At 39.8% G+C, this 23,526-nt stretch overlaps 1 protein-coding gene across 1 annotated transcript in view; it reads right to left on the minus strand.

Annotated features, from left to right (window-relative positions):
* Cspp1 (centrosome and spindle pole associated protein 1) overlaps positions 1-23,526 on the minus strand; it is a 104,658-nt gene that overhangs the window by 34,371 nt on the left and 46,761 nt on the right. Inside the window, exons 9-18 of the mRNA XM_026786826.1 lie at positions 19,618-19,716; positions 16,979-17,046; positions 14,752-14,845; positions 13,602-13,659; positions 12,859-12,900; positions 10,666-10,874; positions 8,643-8,764; positions 7,476-7,554; positions 5,572-5,701; positions 262-409 (exon numbers count right to left, since the gene is read on the minus strand). Coding sequence (XP_026642627.1) covers positions 262-409; positions 5,572-5,701; positions 7,476-7,554; positions 8,643-8,764; positions 10,666-10,874; positions 12,859-12,900; positions 13,602-13,659; positions 14,752-14,845; positions 16,979-17,046; positions 19,618-19,716 — 1,049 coding nt within the window. The remainder of the gene's footprint in view (positions 1-261; positions 410-5,571; positions 5,702-7,475; positions 7,555-8,642; positions 8,765-10,665; positions 10,875-12,858; positions 12,901-13,601; positions 13,660-14,751; positions 14,846-16,978; positions 17,047-19,617; positions 19,717-23,526) is intronic.

The raw sequence follows: 23,526 nt of genomic DNA on the forward strand, positions 1-23,526 counted from the left end.
TATATATATGTATACTAGTCTGGATAAGCACCAACATGAATTATTTTTTGCAGTTTGGTAGTTATTACATGAATGGAGGGTATATTATTCTACAGAAGAAAGGTTTTGTAACATCTATTATATTCATAATCAGGAGAGCACCTTTGCATTAAATCATAAAATAAAACCTTATTATACAGTCTCAACCCCACCTCTTTCTTTCTTCACTCTGAAAACACTAGATATAATTTATTTAAAAGCAAGTTCACGGACACATCATACTTATCAGATTTCCTTTGGCATCTCTGAGAGGCGCACCACCTCCGCCCTTCCCCCAGGGGTTGTAAATTCTCATCTCAGCTTCCAATTTAGCTTCATATTCTTCTTTTTCTAAACGTTCTTTCTTCCTTCTTTCTTCTCTTTCCCGAATCTTGACAACATAAGATATGCTTAAAGTAAATACTGACGTATAGGAGCCCGAGACAAGAGACTAGCAATACTACTACTTCATTTTTCTGGTTTAAAAAAATGCAGATTTTTTTTAAGGGCACTTTACTACAAAGTTAAGAATTGCAAATAAGAACGCTGATCTAGGACTGCAGAAATCTGACCTGGAACTTTAAGGAGAAGCCCTCAAGCCAACCCCCATATCCAGTCCACCTGACCTCTGGCCCCTTAGACATCACACCCACTGTGCTGCTCCAGGACTGGGAGAGTCTGACTCGGATCCCCTAGTAGGGACAAGACTCCTGGAAGACCCAACTGCTGCCAGGCACTCCACCTACCCCAGCTCTCTGGCCAGCCTAGAGTACTGTGACCTGACTCTGGGTAGGGACCCCTAGACCCAGATCCCAGGCCCACCAGTCAACCCACCCCACAGCTCAGCATGGACGCCCCACAGAGCACTGCCCACATGCACTGTGACTCCCACACTGCCACCTAAGAACCACAGCAGAATCAGAGAGCTCTCCTTATACTTCTGATCTCAGCAGCAAGAATCTAAGCCAACACAAAGTTTACTCCTGTCCTCTCTAGGCAAAGAACACTCTGACAACTCCATCTGCATATCAACACAGCGACCCAAACTGGAAACAAACCACCATTCAGCTGGCCCATAATCTAACAAATTGGGGCAACAGCAAAGTTCACACACATCCAAGATCAGATATCCCCACCAAGAAACACCATCAACCATCTAACTCCAGATGCCCAGATCCCATAAAAAAAAAAAAACAAAAAAAAAACAAAAACACAAACATGAATAACCAAGACAGCACTCTGCCCCATTCCCTGAGAAAAGCAACTTAACTGATGAACAAAACAATGATTTCAAACAACTATATGTTCAAGGAACTCAAAAAAGTTAGTGAGCAAATGCCTGAATGAAGACTGCAAAAGCACAAATGAACGCCTGCATGAAATAATGAAAATAATGTGAAAATCCAGCTTAATACAGAGATAGAATCTCTGAAGAAAACAAAAACTTAGGAAGTCCAACCAAAAGATCAGCGTAAAGGCCCATCAACAGGCAGAGACTATCAACCTTAACCACAAGTTAGAGGAGATAAATCATCTGGTCAAACAAAATGTTTCATCTAAAAAACAAACAAACAAAAAGACAAATCCCAGCAACAGAACACACAGGAACTCTGAAACACTATAAGAAGACCAAACATACAAATCACAGGTATAGAAGGAAAAGAACCCCAGATCAAAGGCACAGGAAATATTTTCCACAAAATTATTGAAAGAAATATCTCAAATCTGAGGGGAAAGTACTAGTCAAGGGATGACAGACACAAAGAACACCAAACATAAAGGATCAGGGAAAAAATTCCCCAGGAGCAAAGAAAGAATATTGGAAGCTGCAAGAGAGAAAGTCCAAGTTCCACACAAAGGCAGTTCCATCAGAATAGCATCTGAACTTTCAGTGGAGTGTGTGACAGCCAGAAGGCCCTGGTATAAAGTCCTGAAGGACTACAGACGCCAACCCAGACAGACCACTACACCCAAGGAAACTGCCATGATGGAAGGAGAAACATCTCGCGATAAAGCTGCATTTAAAGAACTTACGTTCGCTAAGTCAGCTCTACAGAGGATACTAGAAAGAACAGTGTAGTGTGAAGAGATTAAGCACACACAAGAGTACAGGGAATAAATAATCCCAATACAGTTGACCATAAGAAGTCTAAGAAAACAACATCACAACAAAATAACAGGAATTAATAAACAATGATCAAAAATACAGAGAAACCCTGTTTCGAAAAAAACCAAAAAAATTAAAAAAACTTCCAATAATAAGTGTTTCAATTTCCCAACAAAAAACACAGACTAGGGGCTGGAGAGATGGCTCAGAGGTTAAGAACATTGCCTGCTCTTCCAAAGGTCCTGAGTTCAATTCCCAGCAACCACATGGTGGCTCACAACCATCTGTAATGGAGTCTGGTGCCCTCTTCTGGCCTGCAGACATACACACAGACAGAATATTGTATACATAATAAATATTTTTAAAAAAACCATAGACTAACAAGACTAGATTAAAAAACTGGATTCATCTTTTTGCTTGTTATAAAAAACACAACTCGCCATCAACCATAGACATCACCTCTGATGAAAGGATGGAAAAGGTATTGTTACAAATAACATGCCGGGCGGTGGTGGCGCACACCTTTAATCCCAGCACTTGGGAGGCAGAGGCAGGCGGATCTCTGTGAGTTCAAGCCCAGCCTGGTCCACAGAGCTAGTTCCAGGACAGCCAGGGATATTCAGAGAAATCTTTCTCGAAAAAACAAAATAATGATTTAAAACAACAACAACAACAACAATAAAAATAAACAAAAAAAATAATAAACAACAAGCAGGGTTGGCTAGTTTAATATCTGACAAAATAATAAATTTCAAACCAAACTTAGTCAAAAGAGAGGACATTTCATACTCATTAAAAGAAAAATTCAGCGAGAGAATATTATCATTCTGAACGTTTGCACACTAAGCCCAAGGGCATCCAAGTTCATAAAAGAAACACTATTAGATCTAAAATCACTGATTGAACACAACATAATGATAGTGGGTGACTTTAGTACTCTACTTGCACTAAGAAACAAATCACCTAGACAAAAACATAATAGAGAAACTCTGGAGTTAAACAGCACCATAAACCAAACGGATCTAATGAACATTTACAGTAGACTATTTCACCCAAACACTAGAGAATGCATGTTCTTCTTAGCACCCGTACAACTTTCTCCAAAACTGACCACATATTAGGACACAAAGTAAGTCTAAACAAATTTAGGTAAAGTGAAATAACATACCACATTTTATCTGCTCACAAAAGAATAAAGCTGAATATCAACAAGAGAAAGGGAAAAATACACAAACTCATGTGAGTTAAACATATACACTTTCTAGGCAAGAGTGCCACATTCCTAGTCCCTTGTCAATTTTTATGAATATATCCATCATTTTTAATTATGTGTCTCTGTGTGCAGGAGTGCTGAAGGCACAGTGGTGTGAGAACCCAGGAGCTGGAGTTACAGGCAGTTGTGAGCTGCACTGTGTGGGAGCCAGCTTAAGTCCTCTGCAAGAGCAGTACTCTTGAAAACTGAGTCAATTTCTAGAGTTAATGAAAATAAAAACACAATATACTATGTGTATGGACATAATGAAGGAGGAGGAAAGGATATGGCATTAGTGACCACATCAAATAACTGAAAAGATCTCATCAATAACTTAATGATGCACTTGAAGACCTTGGAAAAACAAGAACAAAAACAACCAAAGGAATAGACAAGAAGAGAGAATTTAAGTTAGGGATTAAAAAAAAAAGGAAGAGGAGGAGAAGAAAAAGAATTATTATTATTATTATTATTATTATTATTATTATTATTATTATTATTGGAATGAAGAGCTGGCTCTTTGCCAAGATTAACAAGACTGACAAACCCTTAGCCAAATTGAAGAGAAGTGCAGGGGGTGGGGGACCAAACTTTCACAAATGAGGGATGAAGTGCAACTATTACCAAAGTTCCTGAGGAAATTCAGATGAGCTTAATGACACAATGGACAAATCTGTATCTCAGCACTCAGAAGGCAGAGGCAGATGGATCTCTTTGAGTTGAGGTAGCTTGGTCTACAGAGTGAGTTCCAGGCCAGTTACAGACATGCAATGAGATACTGTCTCAAAAAAAACAAAAACAAAAAACAAAACTGGGCAGTGGGACTGAACACCTTCAATCCCAGCACTCTGGAGGCAAGGGAGATGTGTCTCTGGTCTACATAGTGAGTTCCAGAACAGCTAGGGCTATTTATTACACAGAAAAAATCCTGTCACGAAAAATAAAACAAACAAACCACCAAAACAAAACAAAACAAAAAAATACTAAATAAAACTATTTTACAAGGGGCTGGAGCGGTCACGAGTACTGCTCTTGCAGAGGACTTAAGCTGGCTCCCACACAGTGCAGCTCACAACTGCCTGTAACTCCAGCTCCTGGGTTCTCACACCACTGTGCCTTCAGCACTCCTGCACACAGAGACACATAATTAAAAATGATGGATATATTCATAAAAATTGACAAGGGACTAGGAATGTGGCACTCTTGCCTAGAAAGTCCTAAGATCAATCCTTCAACACACAAATGGCAGCACCAAGGAGAGAGCAGGAAACAGGAGGACTGGGATTGCAAGGCCATCTTTTCTTCACCACAGAGTGGGTTCTAGGACACATGAATCCCTACCTCAAGAAAACAAAACAACAAAACCATACTTTATAATGTGGACGTATGCCTTGAATCTTGCCCAAGGGAAACCCTTACAAACTCCTAAGTTTGCTTTAACGAATATAAACTACAAGAGAAGCCAGTGTACTTCATGGAAGTATTCCAGCAATGTATCCCCATCAGTTTGTACCTCTGCAGTCTCCTAGATCTGAATCATGAATCATACTTGGGCCCTCTGCTCTCTCCCATCATGCCCTATGCACAGGAGACCAGGGAAGTGTCTCTTGGACATCTTCGCTCTCTCCCTGCAGTTCAGAGCCTTAGCCCCTCCTAGCTGATCTGAACTGGTAACAGTTAGAAGGTCAAATAGCCTACTACCAACCCTGACTACCTGAGTTCAATTCCAAACACATGGTAGAGGAAAGAACCACATACATACAACACATAAAAAAGGAAGTCCCTAGGAGCAAACACTGGGAAATACAAAACTTAAGTGAATAAAGCTCCCTGACTATTCCAAGGATGTCTATGAACAGCTCAGATACCCACTACATACGAAGCCCCTAGCTGTTCATACCCACTATATACGAAGTCCTAGCTGTCCCATATCCACTACATACGAAGCCCTAGCTGTCCATACCCACTATATACGAAATCCTAGCTGTCCCATATCCACTATATATGAAGTCCTAGCTGTCCCATATCCACTATATACGAAATCCTAGCTGTCTCAGACAAGACTGCTGTTTTTAACAGCACTCCAGGGTACCCAATTCAAAGCTTACCATACTGCCTGTCAGTGTTTTCCCCTAGGGTCTAAGTTTATGCTCTAAATAAGTCATCAGCACCAAATGAATGACCAAATGAATACCTGCTCCTGCAGGGCTTCTTGGTAAGATTGAAGTGACTGTTTGGAAGGTTTTGGTTTATCTTCAAAGATTAGTCCTGAATTCATCAGCCGATCACTTAAAGTTTTCTGTTCATTCTGTCCAACGGTATTCCTAACATCCAATAAATAATTTGAATCAATTTATTATAAGAATAAGCAAATTCCAGAAGAAAACAAAAGCAGTTCTCAAAAAACTGGTATATAAAACCATCTTTAAGACAAAAGTCAGTAAGATAGGTCAGGAGGTACAGCACCTACTCTTCCTTGCCCAGGACCACTTGGAAAAGCAAAGAAGCCCCTCCTGCAAGTTGTCCCCCGGCCTCCACATGCAGTGTGGCACATCTGTGCACACACACACACATTCACAAAAGTAAATAAAAGGTAGGATAACAAGTTTTTATTTAACCTCAAACAAATGATTAATAAACGCTTCTCTAAAGAAGATACCAACAGCCAGCAACACATGAAAATATGCTCACCATCACTCAATCAATAGAGAAACACAAATCACAACCACACTGAGGGCTGGAGTGTGGCTCAATAACAGAATGTTTCCAAGCATTTACAAGGACCTGTGTTCAGTCCCCAGCACTACAGTGACAAGATGGACGGGGAGACAGTTCTCTCTGTGAAGGGTCCGCCAAGGGTGACGAGGTCTGGAGTCACCTAGGAGAGCATCTCTGGGCAGGCCTATGAGCTTGATTAGGTAAACTGAGGTCAGAAAACCCACCCACCACCTATGAAAGGCAGCATTCTCTGGCTAAGATCCTGGAGTTAGAAAAAGCAAAAAGTAAAGTGAGCACAAGCATTAATCTTTCTGCCTCCTGATCCCACCATGCTTTCCTTGCCTGCTACCATGTTTTCCCCACCATGATGAATTACAAGCCAAAATAAACCCCTTCTCCCTTAAGGGTATTTATACAGCAATAATAAAAGTAACTAAGACACCATATAATCACAAGGACCTGCGACTGAGCCCAGCATGCACATGAAAACCGAGATGTGCTGTCTGGAGTACAACTGTAACACCAGCAGGTAAGGCAGAGACAGAGAGACTGCTAGAGCTCACTAGCCAGTCCGCCTAGTCTAACAGCTGAGCCCCAGGGCTTGGAGAGAAATCTTGCCTCAAAAGGAGGAGTAAGACCTAAGGTTGACCTCCAACAACACGCACCCACACATATGGACACACAATGAAATACCACCTCACACTAAATGAGCTAGTCAGAAAAGGGCGACTGGTGTGGAGTATGTGGAAAAATTAGAACCTTTGTGCACTGGTAGTGGGAAGCCAAAACAGTATATACCACTGTGAAAGTTATATGGCAGTTCCTCCAAAATACTTTTAAAATAATTACCATGTGGCCCAGTACTTACATTTCTGGGTATATACAGTAATAACTTGGAAAGACACTTATCCAGGGACTCTACCAGCAGCATAGCTACAACACCTAAAACAAGGCAGCTGCAGTGTCTGCCATGAAAATGGTGTGGGCACACGAGGAACTGCTGTCAGCCTTGAAAATCCTAACACAAATGACAGCACAGATGAAAACTAAAGACCTGTGCTAAGTGACGTAAGCCAGTCCCAGTAAAACACTGCCTGACCCCTCCCCTCAGGAGGTCCAGGGAGAAGAGCAGACACCACAGAACAGTGGCTGCCAGACAAGTCCCGAGAGGAAATAGAGTTGCACCAGCACTGATTTCACAGTACACAGTTCAGCTTGTAAGATGAGGTGCATTCTGGGGATGGTTCTGTAAAGTCACAAAGGCCATAAAAACAACTACAAGTGTTCTTAAAAGCAATTAGGCTAGAAGATCTAATATTATGCATATTTTAGCACTCTTTTAAGTAAAAGAAGAAAAAATTATTTTCCGTAAAAACTTACACAACAGGCTGTGCTACTTGGTAAGTGACAGGGGCAGAGACATGAGGGGCAGGCTGTCCTCCAATCATTCCTGGACCATCTTAAAGGGAAAGGAGGGAAAGAACAAGTTTATTTCAGAAGACTTGCTATTAACATCTCATCCCTAAAGGAAAACATACAGAGTGCTTTACCACGCACCAGCATCTTTCTGAGTTAGAGTTAGCAAAAGAACAAATGAAAATGGAAGGCAATTATCTCTTAACTCTAAGTAAAAAGGAAATTAACAATGAACACAATTAGTTTTATTTTGGTTTTAAGACTGTTGGTATGGGATATTTGTACACTGTGTGAAGATGTATTTGTTGTGATTGGTATAATAAAGAGCTGAATGGTCAATAGCTAGGCAAGAGGTATGGGCAAAACTTCTGGGGAGAGAAAGAAAGAGGAAAAGGAATCTAGGACTGGGGGAAATGCGGGAGAGAAAACAGGAGATGCAAGATGGAAGAGAGATAATGGCCGAGTGATTAAACAGAGATTAATATAAATGATTAATTTATCAGAGCTACTTAGAAACAAGCCTAAGCTAAAGCCAAGCTCTCAGAATTAATAAGAAGTCTCTGTGTCATTATTTGAGAACTGGTGGACAGAAATAGATTCATTACAGACTGGGTCTTGTTTTATGACACAAGCTGACTGGGAACTTCCTAAGTAAGTGGCCCAAGATGGTCTTGAACTCATGATCCTACCTCTAACCATAACTGGATTTTAAAATGGGTATTGCTAGAGTTTGTCCTCCAAAATGCATGCAGGAGTTTAATTCATAAAACTTTATGCTAACAAATTTAAAAGAGTAGAAACTATAGCCCCATGACTAAATCACAGTGAACTTACACGAAGAATGAAAAAGACCAAAGATAGCGATACACACACACACACCTGCCTACATGTGCTATTTGGGCAGATTAGGCCTCCAAAACAATCTATTTTCTTCATAAAATATCCTTTCCATGTATTGTGTCAAAGTAATAAAATTGGACTTGATATTAGGTATGAATTTGTCAGTGAATAGATAACGCTTAGATTAAATAAATTACTGTACCTTTTTCATTTGTACGTTAATTGCCTCCATAAAAGCAATTATCCTTACTAAACCACCAGAAAAATATATTTACCAAATAGGAAACTCACAATAAGCAATACTGGGATCCAATGTATTTCTGGCACCATAATAATAGTACGCATCATCATAGGGCGTTCGATAGTTAGCAGCCAGAGGGGGGAGCAGAGGAGGTGGAGGCAGAGGCACAATCCTACAGCAAAAGAAAAATGAAAATTATTGCCATATTTTATTACTTTTAATCAAGATATTTTAATATTTTATAAAAAGTATTATTGAAGTTAAAAATCAATCTTGTACTAATTGCTCAAAAAATTAGCAAGCAAATAGCAAATATTTTAAAACTTTCGGAGCATTTTGATAAGAAGAAAACAAGTTAAAGCAACTGAGTAATATCCAATAGTCACTATTGCCATGGCAAACAAAGTTTGCTCCCTGCCTCGCAGTAATAATATGGAAATGAACAACTACAACAGGACAGCATCCAGTGAAAGAAGACAAGACAAAGAATGCTAAAGGAACAAAAAGCAGGGATGCCCAGTCTCTACGGAGACGGGGAAAGGATGCTCGAGGAATGTGGTAAGAGGACAAAGATCTCCACACCTTCAGGACTACAGTGCATACAGTGCGTGTTTGTGTGGGGCTATGCGTGTGCATGTGCCGGCTTGGGTGCTCGTGTGTCCATCATGGACACAGGACCACGTGTGTGCGGGAGAGAATGTGCACATGAAGCTATTAGTCAGCCTGGGTGTCAAGGCTTGGGAGCTGCTCACTCGGTTTTTTGAGACAGGGTCGCTCACTGGCCAAGAAGTCACTAATTAGGCTGGCTGTCAGCAAGCCTGGGTATCCCGCCTCCACCTCCCAGCACTGGGACACAAACTCACCCCACAACACCCAACATAGAGTTCATAAATTGTGTGGAAGCTCACACCTCCACATTTCTTTACGGAGTAGGAGACAGCTATTGTTTCTACCAGAACAGCATTCTCCAGTAATAAAAACAACAAAGACAAATCATTTTAAAGAAACAAAAGGAAAGAGGGGGCTTTTGTAGACTGTTACATAAGTATTAACATGGTCCCCCTAAGTCTCTCCAACAGTGAGCAATTTCCACACTTATTAGTCATTCAGTGTGTCTAACATCAGGATCATTGACCCAGATACACCAGGAAAAATAAAAATAAAATAAATGTTATGAAAGGAATCTGTGATTATCAGCAACTCCTAAATTGTACATATACACAGAAGAGTCAAACTTCACAACCCTCCAACTGTAGACAAGTACTACTACCAACTTTTACAAATAAGAAAACATTTTTGCATAAAGTCCAGTAAAGCTGCCCATTCCAACCATTAATCCCATACAGAAGCCACTTCCGGCTCTGCAATTCCAGTCTCTGTCTTTGGAGCAGGGAAGTCATTAAAGGAAACAAAGGAGGCACCTCCTAAAGACTGCAAGAAAAGCCCTACGATTTGTTAGTAGCAAATAAAAGACCAACTCCTGCTGGAAGGAAGGACAGTTCAGAAATGTGTTAAAGGGTTAAGAAAACGATCTACACATTTAAACACATTAGCACATCAATCATAGGCGAAAAATAAGCACGGACCCGAAAATACCTGTGTTATAGAGTTTTCTTATGTACAGGTTAGTATAGCAAGGCTTTTACCTACAGAAATGACATGCTCAATATGTATTACAGGTTTATAAACCCAACAGCATAGAATAAACCCAGAGAGAACTGAGGCAGAGCTAAAATAAACCACACAGACATGTGCCATATTAGACTTTTTTCTGAATGAGTTGAAGAAACAATTCAGTGATTGCCAAGTGGAAATAATGGAACAACACATACCTTCTCTATGTTAAAAAACATTAAAAATACTAACATGTTCTTACCAATTCATTTTAAAATATCAACCCTCTTTAATAGAAACAGTGAAGGTTTTTCCTTTTTCTAAGAGCAGAGAAGAAGAGCATCAGTAACAAAGAATACGAAGAGATTATTTGGCCACCATCATCTGCTGCAGCACACCCTCTAAACCGAAGACGACACCTTACCTAATTCGCAAACACAAAACGTTTGAAACAAGCACCTGGGATGCACCATGTCATCAAGGGTGCTGCTGAGTCCACTGTGCAAGTCTTCATTTTGAGAAGGGGCGGGATGGACTGACGGGATGGGTGGGACAGACGGGGCAGAGAGAGGAGGGAGAGGAGTCTGGAAAGCTACTCTGGGTCTCTCAGGTGGTATCATCTCTTCAAAGGGTCTTGGTGCCAAACTAAATTGCTTTAGTCTATCAGGCTAAAATAAAGAAAAAGAAAACAAAAACAAAAACACACCTGTTTGTTATATAGAATCATGTTTAAAGATGACAAGGACCTCCAAGGACCCTCTATCCCAGCAGGCACTTAAGACAGTTACACAATAGCAGACTTTTGCAGCTATAAAAGACTTTAAAGATCAGGTTCTTATAAGTGGGTGACTGAGGTTCCCCGAGAAGCACAAAAAATCACTTAACGTCTCATGATTACTAGATAAACAGCAACCACAGGCAGACACCAACTCCCTGTTGCAGAATAGCACAAGGCCGCTTCTCTACCAGTTGTCATCTGAGAGACCAGTGTCCCCTAGAGCAGCCTGAGCAAGGCTCTCTGCACAGCATCAGACAGTAAGATACAAAACTCTGCAGGCCACGCAGTCTCCTTACGACCACCTGACTCAGTCACAGTGCCATAGCAGTCACAGGCAACACGTCAACAGTGAACAAGGCTGTGCTCAATAAAAATTTATTGCCCCCCCAAAAAAAACAATCCTCAGGGGCCATCTACTAATATTTACTTCAAAATGTCATTTTATGTTTTTTAAATATTTGAACACCAAAATAATGTTTAACTATTACTCCATATATATTTATTTAACTTGATGCTCTTTAGATGATTTAATTCCAGAATAAATAAGATCTTTGACACTATAAAACTTAACATGCCAACACATTACATTGAAAAGCTCAAGCTGCTTTAAAGCAATAGCTACTTTAAAGGTACTTATTCTTTTAAAGAATTATTTATTATGTATGCACATAGGCCAGTAAAGAGCACCAGGTCTCATTACAGATGGTTGTGAGCCACCATGTGGTTGCTGGGAATTGAACTCGGATCCTCTGGAAGAGCAACTAGTGCTCTTAACTGTTGAGCAGTCTAACCCCTTTATAGGTATTTAGTGGAAAACAAAAAAGATTACCTTTGGATCCTATATATTGTTTTCTGCAAGACAATAACAGAAAGGGTTCTTTTCTCTGAAGCAGCAAGAACCATTGACTGAACCTACAGCCTTCACACTTGCTAAGCAGCAGATCTCCTACTGAGCTATATTTCTGATCCTTTTAATTTTTTTACTTAACTTTGTGCTTCTTATTAAGTTGCCCAGACTAGCTATGAACTTACTCTGTAGCCCACAGAGATCTTAACTTGTCTCAACCTTTCAAATAACTTTATTAAAAAGAGCATGAATCAGGCCTGGCTCGGGAAATGGTTTCTAATATTAAAATTTTTATTATACGAATAGTCAGAAACAAAAAGCCAGGTGGTGGTGGTGCACACCTTTAATCCCAGCACTAGGGAGGCAGAGGCAGATAAATCTCTGTGAGTCTGAGACCAACCGGGTCTAGTTCCAGGACAGTCAAGGACAACTAAAGCTGCACACACACACACACACACACACACACACACACACACACACACACACAAACCTATCTTAAACACCACCCTGCTCTCAAAAAAAGAAAACACACACACACACAAAGGGGAATACCTTGTGCATCCTAAGAACACTCAACTACTGAGTTATACCACCAGCCCTAGCACTAAATTTTTTTTTTAAAGGGGGTGGGTGGGTTGTTTTTTTGAGACAGGGTTTCACTGTATAACAGTCCTAGTTGTCCTGGAACTCATTCTGTAGACCAGGTTGACCTCAAACTCACAGAGATCCACCTGTTTCTGCCTCCCGAGTGCTGGGACTAAAGGTGTGCACCACCACTGCCTGGATACCACTAAACTTTTTAAAGCAGATACTTTAAGGAGCAAACACTTAAAGTTAAGTAAATCCAAAGTCATCTGTAACTGGATGACTCAGAAAATGGTAAATTTTAAGGATTTGCTAGAGACTGAAGTTTTTAATAAAATTAGGTCTTAACCATAATTGTAAGAAGAAACAAAAACTTGCAGAAAACTAACACTACACATCCAACAACAAAAACGTGCATTGTGGGAAAGCAATAAATCGTTACCTCCTCCTTACTTAACTGCAATGATGTGTGTGGTTCATTCCACTTAACGAAGTTGCGAATTGCAAAATTGAAGTAAAAAAATTATGATTATCCTTCTTGTTTAACAGTAACAAAATGAAAAGACTAAGTTACAGGTTTCTTGGAAATTACTCTTATAAAGGAAAATAAATTGTCAAATATATTTAAACATAGCATTAACATCAATTTTAAGTTACACTGAGATAATTTTCCTATGGATGTGTACACATAAACAGAAGGCAAAATGAACTCTAAAAACTGAGACACAAATGAAAAGATCACCCTAAACTAAGAGGAGGCTGTAGTTCCCATAGGACTATACCATCCCAAACTAACAGGAAGCTCTGTTTACCAATAGAACTATATTTTCAGTTACCATTTCTTTAGTTCACAGTAAGTTATGACTGACATTTATAAAAACAGAATTTGGCCATTATTGTTCCAACTGAATTGCTTTTTACAATGTTGAGCCTCAGCTGCTACTACCACATTTGAGGCTTTTTTTTTTTTTTTTTTTTTTGGTTTTTCGAGACAGGGTTTCTCTGTGGCTTTGGAGCCTGTCCCGGAACTAGCTCTTGTAGACCAGGCTGGTCTCGAACTCACAGAGATCCGCCTGCCTCTGCCTCCCGAGTGCTGGGATTAAAGGCGTGCGCCACCACCGCCCAGCCCATTTGAGGCTTATTTAAATGAAATAGTAAACACTGAATGATGCCAAGAACTCTTACCGATTTTTCAGGGTCTTGTACACCACAAGTTGCAATTGAAAGGCGTAAATCTTTTTCTCTAAATAAAATTAAGATTTTATAAATTGAAAACTGCAGTAAATACACAATCAAAATTATAGTCATCAACGAAACAGATTTGCACAGAAAGTCTATATAAATAGTACATCTCTAAATACAAATAATTCCTTTAACTGATAATAGTTTTAAAGTCAAATTTAATCATAGTCCGCATTACATGTCAAATGCCATAAAATACATATCTCAGAATGAATACCAGAGGTACTTCAAAGACAAAAACATTTTATGAAAAAAATTAAAGCCTCTTTAAGACCACGTGTATATGTTCATGCCAATAAGGCTGACGAGATGGCTCGGCAGTTCAGAGCCCTTGTTGCTCCTCCAGAAGACCTGGGTTCAAGCTCTCAGCATCCACATGGCAGCTCACAACCACCTGCATGTAACTCCAGTCCTAAGGAATCAGACACCTTCTTCTGGCCTTCAAGTAAACCAGGCACATACAGTGTACACACTTACATGCAGGCAAAACACTTATACACATAATATAAAAGTCTTTAAAGAAAAGAAAACCTCAATAGTAGAAGGCTTGCTTAACTAACAAGTACAAGGCTCTGAGTTCAAAGCCCAACACTACAAAAAAAATGGTATTTTATAGTTAACAGCAGATATTAAGATATTAGCTTCCTCTTGGAGATGAGGGAAAGGATAAGAAGATAATTCTCCAATTCTTTAGAACCAAGATTTTTATTCATAACTATAATAATAATAGAGGGTAGAGAGGATTAAAATTCATTAGCTACATTTCTGAAAACTGTCAAAGGAAAAAAATCAGAAAAACGAAAAAAAAAATTATAGAGTTGAATACAATACAAACACTGCAATTGCTACATTTTATGCTGCATGAGTGTATGCTCACTATTTCTTGTATTCAAAGACAAACTTCTGCTAATATGTGAGCAATAAGCTAAGAGGCACAGGTAGCAATCAAGTCACATGAGGAGAAACTGCCGTCCTCCTTCACATCCTGTCACTGCACAGAATGACATCAAGTCACACGAGGAGAAACTGCCATCCTCCTTCACATCCTGTTACTGCACACAATACGCTCTGCTGAATGCAAACCTTTCATTACCGTCTCTTCTTCCGCTGCTGCTCAGCCATCTGCTCCAGAAGTTCTTGCCTATACTGCTCTTTCTTTTTCTGGATGAGTGCTCGGTCTTCGCCTCCTAGATAAGAAAGTGTTAAGACACTTAACTCTTAGGTCTCAAACACAACTAAAACTCAAGCTTAAGAAATTCAGTTCTTATTATGTTGGAGTAATCACTATAAAAGAGAGAGGAAAATCACATCAATACATCGCTTACTTTCATAATTTGTGAGGGTTGTTTTTTTGTTTTTTGCTTTTTCTATTTTTTTTTTCAAGACAGGGCTTCTCTGTGTAGTACTGGAGCATGTCTAGGACCTTACTCTGTAGACCAGGCTGGCCTCAAACTCACAAAGATCCACCTGCCTCTGCCTCCTGAGTGCTGGGATTAAAGGTGTGCACCTTTACCCCCAGCTAATAAATGAGTTCTTATCATGGGTCAAACATATATATATTAATAATTCCCGAGTCTCTGGATGAAAAATGTACCCCCATAGTTCTGGGCAGTTGGTAACACTGTTTGGAGAGGCTTAGGAGGTATGGCCTTACCAGAAGTATGTCACTGGAGTGGGCTTTGAGAGTTTAAGAGCTTTGTCTTACTTCCAGTTTGCTCTCTCTGCTTCATTCTTGTGGTTCAACTTGTAAACCCTGAGCTTTCTGCTCCTGCTATGCCGCCTGTCACCTGTTTCCGTACTGTCCCCACCATAATGGAGTCTAACTGTCTGGCTAATGATTTATTCAAAACCCTAGTCAGTTCCCAACTGCATACTGGAAAACTTGTTAATCTTCTTACTGATAAAATTAACATCTTTCACTCAACTCTCAGCTTGGTTCTCCTGTTTTTGTCATTTGTTACAAAATACATCATAATTATCTGCCTTTATTCTGACTCGACAGATAAAATTGATCAAATCTTATAGACAACAAGAACTAACTTTCTCTGGGTGATGGTAGCACACAATTTTAATTCCAGCACTCAGAAGGCAGAGGCAGAGGCAGAGGCAGACAGATCTCTGTGAGTAGAACAGCCTGGTCTGCAGAACAAGTTCCAGGACAGGCTCCACAGCTACAGAGAAACCCTGTCTCAGAAAAGACAAAACAAAAAAGAACTAAGTTTCTGTGAATATACCATCTTTCTCCCAATAGTCATTTCCAGGAAATAAAAGTCCCATGTCTCAAAGTCAAAATTTAAATTACTGACCACTTTTAGGTTAGATGAACCTAAAATGCTATTCAATTTTTTCATGTGCCTTACACTACAACCAAATTTTAGCTAAGTTTTCAAAATGTCCATTCAAAGATCAACTTCATTTGTGTACAAAGCAAGAAGCAAAAAACAAGGCTCACCACACCATTTCTGAAATGAAATACAGACAAATATAATATAGCAAACCAAAAGGATTATATCACCTTGACCTCTGATTTAAAAAAAAAATAGAAAATTTGAATCACCATCATGATTTGGGGGGAAAAAAGACCACTTCTTCAGAAACTATACAGGAAGAGCAAGGGTGGCAGTTTTAATACAAATGACTCCCACAGAATCATATCTGAATGCTTAGTCACCAGAGAGTGGAATTCTTTAACAGGATTACATGGTGTGGCCTTGTTGGAGGAAGTGTGCCACTGGGGAGGTGGGCTTTTAGGCTTCAAAAGCCTATACCAGGCCCAGTCTCTCTGTCTCTGTCTGTCTGTCTCCATACATCTGTCTCTCTCTGTGTCTGTCTCTCTGTGTCTACCTGTCTCTGTCTCTATCTCTCTGTCTCTCTCTCTCTCTCACACACACTCTCTCACTCACACATACACAATAGAATAGTGACTGAGGCAACAAGGTTGGGAAAGGAATATTCAAAGAAAATGAGCTAAAATATAAGACAATTTCACACTACCAAAGATAATCAAAAAATCAAGGGTCACATATAAAACAGGATAAAGAATCCATAGTACAACAAAGTCCTAATATAAAAAAGAAATTAAAACACTTTTCACTCAAACTGATTTCATCTATAAAGTAGCTAACTAAGTCACATAGCTTTAAAAGAATCAACAGTAGCTAATTAAGTTACAAAGCTTTAAAAGAATCAATAGTCCTATACAATGCATGCTAAATGCTTAGCACTGTCCCCAGCATAATGTAAGCCACAAGAAGCTATCTATAAGGACATTTAGTTCAACACTCTGCAAAGGTCTCGTCAACTGCATGTGCTGTACATACCAAAGAGCATCCCTGCGAAGGGACTGATACTACCATCAGCACACTTGGGTGGTTCGTTAGCTTGAGCACTAAAACAATACAAGAGAGCAAATATTAAAATCCATGTGATTTTAGGAAATCTAAATTTAACATAAAGGACTGTGGGTTTGAGGCTAGCCTGGAATACATAATAAGTAAGATTCAGCTACACATAAAAACCCTGTGTCTCGGGCTGGAGAGATGGCTCAGAGGTTAAGAGCATTGCCTGCTCTCTAAAGGTCCTGAGTTCAATTCCCACCAACCACATGATGGCTCACAACCATCTGTAATGGGGTCTGGTGCCCTCTGCTGGCCTGCAGGCATACACACAGACAGAATATTGTATGCATAATAAATAAATAAATATTTTAAGAAAAAAAAAACACCTGTGTCTCAAAGAACAAAATATGATTAGGATTAAGATGGCTCAATGTGTAAAGTTCTTGAAAAGCACTGAGGACCTGGGCTCAGCCCTCAGTACACACAGACAGGGAGTGCATGTCCACAGTCCCCAGCTAGGGAGGTGACAACAGTCTCCCCAGGGTTTAGGGCCAGCCATGCTAGCTCCAGGTTCAGTGAGAGACCTGTCTCAGAGAACCGAGTGGAACATGATGAAGGAAGATGGTGACTTTCACCTCCAGCTTCCACAACACATGCACATACATGCCCCCTTGAAGAAAAAAAAAGGAAGTGTGATATGAATTAGCCTTTCTTTATTTCTTTAAGCCAAGGAACCCAAATATATATATATAACTTTTCTTTCGCCTGCTTCACTGGATCCACAGATTTGAAATCATTTTTATATGAAATTACCCAGTAAAAATAGATTTTTCTTTAAGAATGTGGGGCGGGAGGTCGAGACCGGGCTTCTCTGTGCAACAGTCCTTCCTGGCTGTCCTGGAGCTCGATTTGTAGACCAGGACGGCCTTGAATTCACTGAGATACACCTACCTACACCTCCCAAGTGTTGGGATTAAAGGTATGCGCCACTACCACCAGACCAAAAATAGATTTATATAAATGTGTGTGTTTGTGTGTGCACGTATGTGTGCATCCTAACTATATTTTAAAAAAAAAATTTTTTAAATCTTGAAAAAAAGGAACAAAGAAATTTAATTGAAAAAGACAACAATCTCTCCTACTGGCAAGGATAATTTATCCTTGGCATTTCTTCTAAGAAAGGACACTGTTACCGTCATTATATTCTACATTAGGACCATTTATTCTGCTTTCCTCATCAGCATATACCAGTTGTACAGACTCCGCTGCTTCGCTGGTTTCCACACATGCGTACAATACAGTGTGATCGTACTCAGTTCTACATCACCTTCTCATGCTCTTGTCGTCCCCCCCCACACACACACACTTCCTTGATCCTCTCCTGCCCCCCTGCCTCCCTCTCCCTCTCTCTGAGTTCCTCTAAAGCCTAGGAGGGGAGGCTGCACTGGTCCTCCAGCTTCCTCTTCCTAGCGCTAGAGTGTAAACCTCCACACTGTGGACGCTGCTGGGATTAAATCCCAGGTTTCTCCCGACTGAGTCACATCCCAGACCTCATGCGCTTCTGCTCTTCATTTTCATCATTCTTAACGTTTTTGTTTGTGTCTAGCGTACATGTGGCATGGTACGTGTGGAGGTCAGAGACGACCTTGGAAGTTCACATAATGTGATCTCCGAGGATTAACTCCTGGTGGCAAGCACCTTCACCTGCTGAGGATCTCGCTGGTCCTTGTGGTTCCCTTTAGGTTCTGTTTTTTAAGAACAGAACCATTCATTCTTACGCACAAAATAGAAAAGCACACACACAAAAGAACTATAACGTTATTAAATTTCTTATCAATACAAACTTAAATACTAATTTTACAAAGTAAGCACTAAAGCTACCTCACCAATAAGCAAATAACATGAATAATAATAGTAGTAAAGTTAAAACTCACACTGCAGGGACATTTTCAATCTATTTTCAACCCAACTGTAGCACCAGGATGCCAAGATATTTTTAAAGGTTTCCTGTTACGCATGTGCATGTACCAGCTGTGAAGTCAGACTCCTCCAGCACTGCAATTCCAGGCGGCTGCGAGCCATCAGCCAGGGTTGGGACTCAGACTTGTACCCTCTTCCCCACTGAGTCATCTCTCCAACCACAGTCTCAACACATTTCAAATTCATTATCACACCATCAAATTATGTTAATCTTTCCTTCATTATTTCAAACTACTTTATATACTTATCATTCCAATTTTAGTATATGTTCTTCCTAAGGGAGTATTATATAATAAGAGAGGTTTACTCTGAAAGCCCTGCCAAGATTTTAAAAAAAAAAATTCCTGAAAAGAATGGTGTAGGCCTAGGGATGTAACTCAGTGGTAAAGTGCTTTGTCTCACTCAGTGATTTATGTTCAATCCTCAGAACAGATAGGGAGAGACAAGAAAGGGAAGAGGGAGGGACAGGGAGAATCATAAATAGTCACTCCTAATAAGTCCTCACTTTTCTTCCCATTTAATCCTGTCACTAGTAAAGGGTGGCTGGTAATATACTATGCTTTTTCTACTTCTTCCTTAACCAGTTTTAGACAGGTGCTGTTTCAGAGCGTAAAGACAAGGACAGAATTGCTACCTCATACCTTTTATTCCCAGCAGATGAGATCCGGGCGCTTGACTCTTCTGTGGCGGCATCCTCACTCTGCACAGGAGGCACAGACCCTTGCCTGTTTCCGTGTGGCCTTGAAAACACAGTAGCTTATAGAGCACACCCCCACACAGCGGGTCTTCTTTTCTCTCTAGGGTGTCAGCATCACAGTGAACAAAGGATTGTGCTGACATTTACTGCTAACACATCCTAACGTTAAGTCAAATCGAGTTCACCTCAACTCTGATCTGTTCATTCACAAGAAGGAGTGTGCGTGTTCAATCGAGTTTGCTGTTGTTGTCATGTACAGTACACTGGGAAAGTAATGCTATGACTCCATTCCCTAATAATTTTTTTAACTGCAATTATAAAAAATAATTTCTATATACCTTTTAGAACATTTTATTTCAATGTTATGTTTAAATATTTCATTTTGTGTGTGAGTGTGTGTATGGGCACACAAGTCATATCTTTGCTAACCCTGAGAGGGCCAGAAAAGGGTGTCAGATCACCTAGACTCGTGTTTGTTAGTAAGAGATTCTAAGTCATTCAACTTGGGTGCTAGGAACTGAATTCAGACCCTCTGGAAGAGCAACAAGTGCTCTTAACTTCTGAACCATCTGTGTGTGTGTGTGTGTGTGTGTGTGTGTGTGTGTGTGTGTGTGTGTGTGTGTGTGTGTGTGTGGTTTTTAAAGGTAAGATAACACAGAAAAACATTTGCATCATTTGGCTAACATGGGAACTACTGGGCACTTTCTGTAGGTCAAACCCTGTTGGGGCACTTAGAAGATATAGTCCCAGCAGACACTGAAGTTTACGAGCAGAACTAAAACAAAACTGTTTTTTAATTAAGACATATATAGTCTGTTAATTATTTCCTTATACATAGAACTGAGGTTCTTAACTTAAACACAACAAACCCCAAGAAAGAACATTACAAAAAGCTCAATAGAAAACCTTACATTAAAGACAGTCTGATACAGCATAGATCTGAGGAGCTTTCGTTGTACTTATACGGTCATAATGAACAAAAAGAAAGTTTAGAATTTACTTTCTTCTTTAAAAAAGCAACTATTTAAAAAGTGAAAAAAATTTTTCAACTATCTTTTTTTTCCATTTGGCAAACACTGATTTGCTTTTATGAAATATAATTTCTCATGCCAATGAAACCAGAATAACTTCTTACATGAACATTTATTAACATCCATGAAAACCAGCATTTCACAAGTCATATTTCTTTATGTGGCTGTTAAATTATATTTTCCTTCTGAAGAAGATGAAAAGAAGTATGGTTGAAGAAATATAATACAACATTACGTAAAGTTGGCGCTACGATTAACAGGACCAGCCATGACCCGCTGTAACGGAAAGATTTCTCCAAAGACGCAACCTATCACAGTCTTCACTTGTTCTGCCACAAAACCATGATCCGAGTTATGGGGGGCAGGGGGTTAGAAATCGATTCAAATAAAAATCACAACAACACTGCGGCTTTGCCACAAAAGCATGAATTGCTTCTGTTCTTTTTATCCATATCTAACACAGTGCCCTACGCGTCATTCCAAATTTTACTTCAATTTGACATTTTTTAAAAGGCTAGCTTTATTTAAACTGGAGTATAGATGCTCAGTTCTTTTAAGCTAAGACATTAATCTAGGGCCATCCCTATTTCTACCATGTAAAGCAAATTCCAGCTTTTAATGAACAATGAATGACCTTCTATTTAGTTATGCTGCGTCTATATAATCCATGTGTGCAGAAAGTCCAACAGCAGGCTTGAGACTGCCATGCTGAGAAAGGGCTGCTTTCGGAGATAGCCCTTGGCTATCACCTGACAACATCTGTTTGAGGAGGGTCCCACCAGGGTAAGACTTCACTGTCCCTAGACTATCTGCACAAACAATAAAGACTATAAAAAAAAATTTGCCTTCTATAGGGGTCTGAAATGTTAGCTTACGCTAGGAAGGGGCATCTATACAATCTGCCCTCAAGAAGAAGCTTAGGCCCTGAGTCTCAGTCCACTGCGGCAGGGAAGAAGTCTCCTCGCTTGCTTCAAAAGGAAGAAGCACCCGGTTCCCTCTGCTTCTGTCCATTCATCTTCCCTACACGGTTCTTCCTTCCGTCCACAACCGCAGGAAATCCACCTTCCCCTACGCGGCTCTTCCTGCTCTTCCTTCCGTCCACAGCCACAGGAAATCCACCTTCCCCTATGCGCTCTTCCTTCTGTCCACCTGCCCTATGCGCTCTTCCTTCTGTCCACCTTCCCTATGCGCTCTTCTTCTGTCCACCTGCCCTATGCGCTCTTCCATCCACAGCCACAGTAACTTGGACAGCCGTCAGCTAGCTTTGCTGATCTGCCTGTAATCCTCGCACTCAGGAGGCTGAGGCGAGAAAAAGCTGCCACATGTTTGAGGCCTGCAGGCCAGGGCAGTGCAAGCCGTTGCCTCAATAAAACTAAAATGAATAGTCACAGCTGTGAGCACAATCTTAAAGATTAACCAAACCCAAAAATGGTCTTAAGGACCTGACATGACACACAAAAATAAAATCACTGATGGTGTAAGAAGGTATCTACATCAGTAAAAATTAATTAATTAATTAATAATTATGCAAAGAAATTTAAACTTACTATTTTTAAAGCATAACTTTGGTTGGGTCTCATAATTAAAAGTCAATAAGAAACAGAGATTTGTTCAAAAATTTACAAAAGAACTACAGTATCTTGCATGTTCAGCTAAGTCATTAAAAAAATGTATTTACAATCTTAATACACTTAAGATTTTAACAGCTAGAGCCACAAATCCACACAAAAATACAGCTCATGGGCTCTTCAGCACGTATATAAAGATCATAAAAGCAAGCACCATATTCTTTTCAAACCATTAAACAGAACTTAACAAATTATCTTAAAGTATGTTTAAAATCAAGGTTGTCACTGGTAAGACTACATTGCTTTCCCAGTGAACATCCAATACAGAAGATGTTCTGAAGTATTTCATCTAGTAAGAAAAACAAGTCAGTCACAAGATTATAAGTAAATACTACAGAAATATTTAAGAGTCCGGGGTGGAGGAATATACTTCACTAAAAAAAAAAAAAATACAAAATCATAAGGCATCTGGTTCAATTCTGTGACTGATACAATTATGCTTACCATTTTAAATTCAGGAGAAAAACGCTATTCGCAAATAGAAATACCAAATTTTTTTAATTACTAAGACCAAAAATAATAATAACAATAACAACAAAAACAATAATAATAATAATAACCTGAGATATATAAAGCCATGAAACCAAATTGTAGTTTAGAATCTTAGTCAATCCTTTATTCTTAATGAATCTGGGACTGAGATTTCAATAGCCATATTGAATCTATACCCTTCTTCACCTTTCTGCAGCAGTGGAGTGGATATTAAACCCAGGGCCTTGAAAATACTGGGTAGGTCAGGCAGTGGTGGCTCATGCCTTAAATCCCAGTACCCAGGAGGCAGAGGCAGGCAGACCTCTGTGAGTTTGAGGTCAGTCTGGTCTACAGAGTGAGCTTCAGGACAGCCAGGGCTGTTATACAGAGAAACCCTGTCTCAAAAAACCAAAACCAAAACAAACAAATAAACAGAGTATCTTCCTTAGGTGTGATGGCTCATATCTGTGATCCCAGTACTTCAGAGGCTGAGGCAAAGGGATTGTCATGAGTTACAGAACAGCTTGAACTATGATTGAGTCTTGCTTGAGTCAGCACATGCTACCAAGTTAAGAGCCTGTCTCAAAAAAAAAAAAAAAAAAGCAAAAAGCAAAAAACTTAATTTAAAAAAAGGATGCAGTGAGTGATGTACCATGCCCCTGAGCTATGTGAGCTTCCATGCATCCATGCATGTGAGTGATGTACCATGCCCTTGAGCTATGT

Source organism: Microtus ochrogaster, linkage group LG5 (assembly GCF_000317375.1).
Source record: "Microtus ochrogaster isolate Prairie Vole_2 linkage group LG5, MicOch1.0, whole genome shotgun sequence".
Classification (NCBI taxonomy): Eukaryota; Metazoa; Chordata; class Mammalia; order Rodentia; family Cricetidae; genus Microtus; species Microtus ochrogaster.